Source organism: Sinocyclocheilus rhinocerous, unplaced genomic scaffold (assembly GCF_001515625.1).
Source record: "Sinocyclocheilus rhinocerous isolate Xijiao unplaced genomic scaffold, SAMN03320098_v1.1 scaffold1822, whole genome shotgun sequence".
Lineage (NCBI taxonomy): Eukaryota > Metazoa > Chordata > Actinopteri > Cypriniformes > Cyprinidae > Sinocyclocheilus > Sinocyclocheilus rhinocerous.
The window spans coordinates 868,104-877,959 of NW_015638936.1; the positions used below are offsets into that span (position 1 = coordinate 868,104).

Consider the following 9,856-nt stretch of genomic DNA (forward strand, 5'->3'; position numbering starts at 1 on the left):
TGGATATTTATATTTAAAGCCATTATCGGCCGATTCCGATATCAGTCTGATAATATTGTGCATCCCTACTATCTATCTATCTATCTATCTATCTATCATCTAATTTTCAACTCATTTTGGCTGATAGCCGATGCCGATACCGATACCGATATATAATTATTATTAATTTTGGTTAGTTTTTTACAGGAACTTATTTGTTAGAATTAAATAAACAATAATAAAGTTATTTTATAATGACAGTACATTGAAGATTTGAAAATAACTATAAATAAACTATATATTAATCACTGCATTTTTTTTCAGAAAGATGCAGTGGTAACCTTAGCATTTTATTTTATGATAACATTTGTAAAAGGTCTAAAGCAAAAGAGTTGTAAAAATTCTGAAAATCTTTTAGAGCTCATAATTTGTTTAAAAAATATAACATATTACACATTAATGAATAAATCAGTATATATAAAATGATTGAATTTAAGTGCCATGTTTGTGATTTTTTTTCCCATGTAAGCTATAGCTTCTGACCTTTAAATCAAAACATACTCATGATTTTATGCATCCCTACTAAAAATCAGTCAAGATTTGACAGCAAAAAGATGCGTGAAGCACAAGCTGAAGGTGGACTTTTGTACAATTACACTAAAAGAGCTTTAACTTGATAAAAAGTCTAAACTATCAATCAGACGACAGAAGGCATGGAGTAGATTGAGTGTGAAACAAATTTAACAGCAAGGTTTGATCATGTTGATCATTTAGAGGCTTTGCATGTCAAATATGATACAGTAGGTAAGGTTTATAGGGTTAACTGTGTGTGTATTTGTATCCGTGCAGAATATGAGAAGACGCGCTGCCAGCTGCATAGAGATAGCGTTCTGGGCGCTGGGCCCCGCGGCCCCCGTCCTGTGCCCGGTCATTATGTGCCGACCTGCGACTCCCAGGGCGAGTACGACCCTATGCAGTGTCATGCCAGCGCAGGGCAGTGCTGGTGTGTGAACCGCGATGGACTGGAGATCTCTGGGACGCGAACGGGACCCGGGCGCTTTCCTGAGTGTGAGTCCTACGCATGCTTTACTCATAAAGACTCTGTTCCAAAACCAAGAGCTGCTTTGCTGTCTACAGAGAGAACTGTCTTATAAGTCAGCAGACTAACTGAAACGACAATCATCAGTGACTAATTTTGAAATCTTGTTGCAATATTCTTGTAAGCGTAAAAGTACATAAGACACATATTACTTGTTGCAATGCATTCTGGAAGGACGCATGTATTTTGCCTACTTTAGAGTCAGGAGCAGGATGGCATAAAACAGAGGTTCGCAACCTTATTGACTCCAAGGCCATTCAAAAGTTTGGAGTCAGAGAGATTTTTTCTATATTTTTGAAAAAAGTCTCTTTTGCTCACCAAGCCTGCATTAATTTTAGAAATACAGTAAAAAGGGTAATATTGTAAGACATTATTTCTATTTAAAATAGATTATTTTTATGTGAATATATTGTAAACTGCAATTTATTCCCGGCTGTGATCAAAGCTGAATTTTCAGCATCATGACTCCAGTCTTCAGTGTCACATGATCTTCAGAAATCATTCTAATATGCTGATTTGCTGCGCAAGAAACATTTCTGTTTATTATCAATGTTGAAAACAGTTGTGCTGACAAATAGCCAACATCTAAACACTGTTTTAGTTTATTTCAAAACTTGTTTAGTCACATTTTAAATAGTTTTAAGCTATCCTGTAGGCCCTTGAAAGACTCCTGAGGCCTGTTGGTTGACAAACACTGTCCTAAAATACAGTACCTACATAGGCAGCTCATTAGGTTTTTGGAACAAAGCCACTGCTGCAGCTGATGAAGCTAAACTTACATAACAACATATGACATCAATGCCAATTTTTGTACTAATACATTTTTATTGCCACATTGACCATTTACTGTACACATAGGTCAGGGTTCCTCAATAAGTCCGCAAGAGAAAAATGTTTGGCCCGCGCTAATTTCAAATAATGTGGCATGAAAATTCAAACGCAGCGACATTAACTTACATCGTGTCAACACCGGACGTGATGCAACAAAATACAATAGAACCCATTATAATCAGTGATGCTGTCTACACTGGATGCGGCGCTATATATATATATATATACACATACATATAGGTCAGTGGCCCTTGGCTTGGTGTTGTTGGCAGAATTCGGAACCCTGACATAGGTGGTGAATTGTCATAGTTATATGAATTTATTATAAATGAATTTATTAATATTCATGCATCTTCTGTTCCTCAGGTCCTGGTCATGATGTCCCTCACCCGATTGGACCAACACCCGATCCTAACGTCAGTCCTTTGCCTCCTGGCAGCCATATCCTCTTCGCCCAGAGCGGGAAGATTGAGTATATTCCTCTGGAAGGTCACAACCTGAAGAAGAACGAAGCCAAGACTGCACTGCACCTCCCGGTAAAGCCTTTTACTAACGCCCGAGAGTGCAACACATACTTGTGTTGGTTATGAATTGTCATGAAGTGTTTTAGGCCAAATCATTCACAAAATTGCTTTATGCTCTGTACAGTCTGTAGATTCATCCAGAAGTCTTTGCTCTGATGTTTTGAAGCTCTGGAATGCATTAATGGAGAGGCTGTTTAGTGATGTTAGTAACTGCAGAGCGAACGTGTCACTGTGGTTTGTGTTCTGCTCGTAGTTCGTCTCTCTCAGTTCAACTGTTGATAACACCGAGCCAGAGAACTGCTGGGGGCTCGCTGGGGAATTTTAGAATTGCTTAACTTTGTTTTTCTTGGAAATATTAGTGTGAGAGAAATTGTTTTTCAGAGCCATATGCTGCCTCTGCTGATTACATAACCTCCTTAACTTTAGAATGTGAGGAGGGATTCCAGGAGAAACAGAGCAGAATATTTACAAAGGAAAATTATGTTAACACGCATGTTTTCTGCAGGCGCCCTTGACTAAACTGTTTCTTAAGTATAAAACTGTATTCAAGATTTTTTTTACGTTTTTGAAAGAAGTCACCAAAGCTGCATTTATTTGATAAAAAATGCAGTACATTTTGTGAAATATTATTAGTTTAAAGTAACTGATTTCTATGTGTATATATTGTAAAATGTAACTTGTTGCTGTGATCAAAGCTGAGTTTTCAGCATCATTACTCCAGTCTTCAATGTCACATGATCCTTACATTACATTTTAGACACGTTTGGTCTTTTTTTTCTGTTTTGCAAATGAAATAGTTCCAAACAAAGCCGGAGCAGAGCTGTTGTGCGTCACAGAGCAACACTGTGGTGTATTTTTCCTGAATTAATTTGTTTTTGAACGAATCGAATGAGCCAATTATGTAATGAGACATTCATAAAGACAGTCAACTTGCTTTGATACTAATTGAATTAGCCATTTTGAAAGAATCGTTTGACTGAAGGGTTCAATGAATCATTCATTAAAACAGACACTTGCCGCCACCTACTGGCGAATTTAGTGTCATATTTATTTATCCAAGCCTAAACCAGCACAAAAACACACTCGGCAAAATATTAATTATCGTTATCAACAAAAATCCCCACCATTACCCTTGAAATTTTTTTACAATTCGACCACTGGTTGTGCTGGTTGTTCATATTTTTGTCAGGTAGCATAATAACTAATACACACACAGAATATATATATTATATATATATATATATAAATTTAGTGTCATATTTATTTATCCAAGCCTAAACCAGCACAGAAACACACTCGGCAAAATATTAATTATCGTTATCAACAAAAATCCCCACCATTACCCTTATTTTTACAATTCGACCACTGGTTGTGCTGGTTGTTCATATTTTTGTGGGAACTGTGATACATTTTTATTTTCAGGATTCTTTAATGAATAGAATTTTAAAAAGAGCAGCATTTATTTGAAATATAAATCTCTTGTAACATTATAATTGTCTTTACTGTCACTTTTGATCAATTTAATGCATCCTTGCTGAGTCCAAGCACTCTTACTGACCCCAAATTTATTATGGTTTCTCGCTATTTCTGATTATATTGCCAATTGATTGTGTTAAGCTACACGTGCAGCATATGCACAGGGTTTATAATTTCATCCACTGACCCCCGAAATTGACTTTTTAGGTCCTATTTTGTGCAGTACTGTGGGAAATCCTAAGTCTGAATAAATCTACATCCCATCTGCTCTTATTTACTGCTCACATGCTAACATTTACTATAATGACTAACATCAGTGAAGCTTATTAAGCAAGGAAAAATGTGTTGGTAACAAAGCTTGCCCAAGACTCATCTGACTCAGATTCTGGATGTGCGGTTTCTCATTTTGTCTAGACAGCCGTTCACAGCCAGACAGATATATGAATGCCTGAAGGCAGCTTTAGAGTCGTTCCATGCATGTCTTTTTTATTGTTTTTGCAGGAGAAAGTGGTGATTGGAATTGCTTTTGACTGCGTGGAGAAGATGGTGTATTGGACAGACATCAGCACACCTGCCATTAGCAAAGCTAGTCTACAAGGAGGAGAACCCGTCCACATCATTAAATCAGGTAGTGCCAATTTTAACCTATAGTTCACCCAAAAATGACTCATTGCATTGTTCCAAACCTATTCACCGTCTTCTGTGGATCACAAAAGATCAGTTTTGATTTTAAAGGATCTTAAGAAGTTGTCTGACACTGATTTTCAAACTGATTTCTGTGTCAGATCTCAGCAGTCCTGAAGGCATCGCTGTCGACCATCTGGGCAGAAACGTGTTCTGGACAGACTCCATGAAGGACAGAATTGAAGTTTCCTCATTAGACGGATCCCAGCGCCATGTCTTGATTAACACAGACCTGGTTAACCCGAGAGCCATCCTAACTGATCCCACCAATGGGTGCGTGACTAACTAGAAACAACCAGCGTCTAAAATTAACAACAGTGATTTTGGCAAGTAAAGATATAGTTGGATAGAAATGCAACGCAATACTTGGTTAAATCAATAAGACTGATAACAATTAAGTGTGATAATCTGACCAATATAATAATAAATGTTTCTTTACACATGCCAAATTTACACAGCAAAGAAGTGCTTCTTAAGTGACATTTAGGTGTCTTTAGAGGTGGCAGAGCAGGCATAATCTAATCTGGCTTTAAAGTGGCATTATGTCTTTACACTGAATTTTGAGCAGGCACTGAGCAGCCTTAAAGGGTTAGTTCACCCAAAAATGAAAATTAGCCCATGATTTACTCACCCTCAATGCATCTTTGGTGTATATGACTTTTTTCTTTCAGATGAATCCAATCAGAGTTATATTAAAAAATGTCCTATCTCTTTCAAGCTGTATAATGGTAGTGGGCGGGTGTTTTTTCATGCGCTTTCTGGAACGGCTTCCGCTTAAGACATTTAGCGGAAGTTAGAGAAAACAGTTTTTAACGTTTTAAATATGGATATATCTTCCAAAAACGCATTGATTCGTTACATGAGGCCTTTATTCACCCCCCCGGAGCCGTGTGAGGCACGTTTTATTAATTATGGATGCTCTTTATTTGACGTCTTTTGGACTGTTGAACGAAAACACCCACCCACTGCCATTATAAAGCTTGGAAGAGCCAGGACATTTTTTAATATAACTCCGATTGGATTCGTCTGAAAGAAGAAAGTCATATACACCTAGGATGCCTTGAGGGTGAGTAAAACATGGACTAATTTAAATTTTTCGGTGAACTAACCCTTTAATTTGGCTGTGTAGAGGCACCCTAAATTTAGCAGCTTAACGTTATATTAAAAATTATGCAAAATACAGTTTCATGGCTGATATTTATGGTGGTTGCTTTTTCTCATTTCACCTGCATGAGTTTTAGACCATGATTATAGCTTTGTTTCTAATCCTACATAAAATCATGTTTACACTCATTCTTAGCATTATGAAATTGAGTGATTTCCAAAGTGCCATTTTTTCTGCAGTGAAATAGTTATTGCAAAGGCTTTTCTTCCTCAGCTACATTTACTGGGCCGACTGGAACAGGGACGCCCCCAAAATCGAGATGGCTTACATGGACGGCACAAATCGCAGGGTCCTGGCCAAGGATGATTTGGGCCTCCCCAACGGTTTAACTTATGACGCCCAGACGTCTCTGCTGTGCTGGGCGGATGCTGGTACGCCTCCAGTTCACTGAGAAACATTTACTAGTGCAGTAAAGTCACAGCTGTTTGAGTGTCTCGTTTGTGTTAATGATGATGTTTGGTGTTTGTGATGCAGGTACACATAAAGTAGAGTGCATGAATCCGCAGCAGGGCAGTCGGAGGCAGCTTATGGAGGGAATTCAGTATCCCTTCGGACTGACTACTGATGGAAAGAACCTCTACTACACGGACTGGATGAGGTGAGCTTTCACTTAAAGGGTTCCTATTATGCTTTTTCACTTTTTCAACTTTAGTTAGTCTGTAGCCCAGCTAACCAATCAAAGCACACACTGACCCAGGTAACCAATCACAACACACACCGGCCCGGCTAACCAATCAAAGCACACACTGGCCCAGCTAACCAATCAAAGCACACACCGGCCCAGCTAACCAATCACAGCACACACAGTTTTTCGAACAACTTCGCTAACCAATCACAACACACACCGGCCCAGCTAACCAATCACAACACACACCGGCCCAGCTAACCAATCACAGCACACACTGGCCCAGCTAACCAATCACAGCACACACTGGCCCAGCTAACCAATCACAGCACACACCGGCCCAGCTAACCAATCACAGCACACACAGTTTTTCGAACAACTTCGTATGAGAGCCTGTTCTAGTACACCCCCAAAACAAAATCAAGACTTTGTAAAAGAGCATAATAGGACCCCTTTAAACAACATCACGCTTTTATTGTGTGACAGGCCCTTCAAATGTTTTGAAAGAAGTCTCTTCTGCTCACCAAGGCTGCATTTATTTGATCAAAAATCCAGTAAAAAAATTGGAAATATTATTACAATTTAAAAGAAGTATTTTCTATATGAATATCTGTTAAACTGTAATTTATTTCTGTGATGCGCAGCTGAATTTTCAGCATCATTACTCCAGTCTTTAGCGTCACATGATCTTCAGAAATCATTCTAATATGCTGATTTGCTGCTCAAGAAACATTTCTGATTATTATAAATCAAAATAGAAATCTTTTATAAGTCACTTTTGATCAACTTAATGCATTCTTACTGAATAAAAGTATTAATTTCTTTAAAAAAATCATACTGACTGCAGATTTTTGAATGGTAGTGTTTTATAACAGAAATTCAGAAAATGCAGTTTAACTCCGCTGATTTCACCTGGTCTTGCTCGTGTTGTTCGGTTGTGGTTTAGGATGGGAAAGCAAGGTCAAGGTTCAGTCTAAACCTGTGAGCTCAACAGCTCTCTGTTCTTCTGAGGCCTTGATGTGTCTGTGTGCTAGCGCCGGTTCCCTCAGCAGCAGCATGCACTGATTTGGCGCTTTAACCCTGAATGTGTTTGCTATGCAGAGGTCGGGTCAAGAGGCCTGTTTCAAGGCTTGTGGCAGCTGTGTGTGATTTCACGGGCCGTCTGTGTCTCTCTCTGATCTTCCTACAGCCTTTTGCTCTCTGTTAGTGGAGAGTCACAATGGAGCTTATTATAGCAATTTATAATAATAAACAGTACACAAACAACTGACATGTAAAAGGACAGGATGCATTACAGTAGGGGGAATTTGGGAGGAAAATATGCTTCATTTTCATGAAAATTTCAAAATAACTTTTTTTATGTGAATATATTGTACAATGTAATTTATTCCTTTGATCAAAACTGAATTTTCAGCATCATTACTCCAGTCTTCAGTCAGTGTCACAAGATCCTTCAGAGATCATTCCAATACGCTATTATTAATTAATAATGATAATATAATTCATACTTTTGATCAAAAGTGACAGTAAATACATTTATAATAGAAATATAATATTAAAAAAATTTCTGTTTCAAATAAATACTGTTCTTTTGAACTTTCTATTCATCAAAGAATCCTGAAAAATAAGATGTATCACGGTTTCCACAAAAATATTGGGCAGCACAACTGTTTTCAACATTGATAATAATCAGAAATGTTTCTTGAGCAGCAAATCAGCATATTAGAATGATTTCTGAAGATCATGTGACACTGAAGACTGGAGTAATGATGATGAAAATACAGCTTTGATCACAGAAATAAATAATATTTTACAATATAGAAAACAGCTATTTTAAATAGTAAAAATATTTCACAGTTTTTACTGTATTTTGTAATAGATGCAGATGTGGATGAGCAGAAGACATTTCAAAACATTTAAAAATCCAATTAATTATTCATGCATATATATGTATCATAAAGGTAGATACCCAGTGTTTTCCTGACGGCTTGTGTGTTTGTGTTGATAGGGGTGCTGTAGTCGTAGCTGATCGATATGCTAGGCGAGAGGTGGATGAGTTCCAGCCCCAGAAACGAACACGTCTGTACGGGATCACCACGGCACATGCCCACTGCCCGTCCGGTAGGATTTCTCTCTCATATAATTCACTTCTTATTCTTACACTGGTGGCCAAAATTGTTAGAACACTTGCCATATTTAAGAGGTTTCAGTTGTTTTTGTTGAATTGGCCATTACAATACCCTTAAAATGAACTAGTGCCGGAACAACCTGCGACGGAAAGAATCTGCTGGAACATTGAAAATGATGCACTGGCCCCCTCAAAGTCCAGAGATCAACCCCATCGAGCAAATTTGGGGCGAGTTGGAAAATAAACTGGACAGATCTATTGTACATTCAAAAGAAAGCCTGTGGCTTGAGTTGCAGAAGACATGGGATAACATTAGTGTTGAAGTTCTCAGGAAATATATTGACACTATGTCAGAGAGATGTGCTGCTGTAATTGCTGCAAAAGGTGGACATACCAAATATAAAACAGTATGACTCATCTTGATATTCGTTGTGCTCAGAGCAACCATCTGCATGAACATTATGAAATGAAATCATGTTTTGGAGGCAAAAATCTGTCGGGTGTTCTAACAATTTTGGCCACCACTGTAAATTCTTCATAAATTATGTCAGTTTTTAATGCTCAGTGCTTCTAACCGTGTCAATAACTGGCTCAAGTTGCTAAAACAACATGTTTGTACCATGACTGCAGCTAATGTGAGATACTCACTGACTGTTCCCCATCAGGTCAGAACTACTGCTCGAGCAATAATGGCGGCTGTACTCACTTATGTCTGGCGACAGCTGCTGGGCGCTCATGCAGGTGTCCGGATAACGCTGCGGGACTGGGCTGTGTGGAGCGAGAAGGCTGGAACTGAAGATTCAAAGAGACGTGAGCAGACCTCCGGTGATGAATGACATGGCAGTTCCATCTGAATGCTTCTTGTCTGAAAGATGCAATAAAGCCAACTCAGTATTAAAGATTTTTAAATGCATCCGTGCCTTAAATATGATCATGGTGCTTTAAAGAGCAGTTAATGCTAATGAGGTCATTGTGAATTTAGTTTCGTGACTATTTTCAGCAAAACTAACAGTGTTACCCTGATACTGAGAGTATCTCTTTTAAAAGATAAAGAAATTATACAATTGTGAAATAGCCTGACATAAATCAATGTTTACACATACATCTTTTCAATAAAATCATATTTAGTTTATTTAGCCTTGTCATTTTTATATTGTTACGGTGCTCCTTTTTTAATTAAAACGAAAAACTAAAAAGTCCTTGTGCACAGAAAATAGTAACCACCAGAGGACAGCAGCAGCCTAAAAATCAGGTGAAAACTCCCTGCACAAACCATTAAATTGTCTAGTTATTCTTTCTTACTGTATTTATTTCACCTTGTAGGTCATTAATTAAATCATACCAT

At 38.0% G+C, this 9,856-nt stretch overlaps 1 protein-coding gene across 1 annotated transcript in view; it reads left to right on the forward strand.

Annotated features, from left to right (window-relative positions):
- LOC107750138 (nidogen-1-like) overlaps positions 1 to 9,642 on the forward strand; it is a 38,875-nt gene extending 29,233 nt beyond the window's left edge. The window contains exons 13-20 of the mRNA XM_016565405.1: positions 829 to 1,047; positions 2,276 to 2,445; positions 4,411 to 4,537; positions 4,695 to 4,866; positions 5,972 to 6,129; positions 6,233 to 6,356; positions 8,392 to 8,504; positions 9,177 to 9,642. Coding sequence (XP_016420891.1) covers positions 829 to 1,047; positions 2,276 to 2,445; positions 4,411 to 4,537; positions 4,695 to 4,866; positions 5,972 to 6,129; positions 6,233 to 6,356; positions 8,392 to 8,504; positions 9,177 to 9,307 — 1,214 coding nt within the window. The 3' untranslated portion in view covers positions 9,308 to 9,642. The remainder of the gene's footprint in view (positions 1 to 828; positions 1,048 to 2,275; positions 2,446 to 4,410; positions 4,538 to 4,694; positions 4,867 to 5,971; positions 6,130 to 6,232; positions 6,357 to 8,391; positions 8,505 to 9,176) is intronic.
- Positions 9,643 to 9,856: the final 214 nt, after the last annotated feature.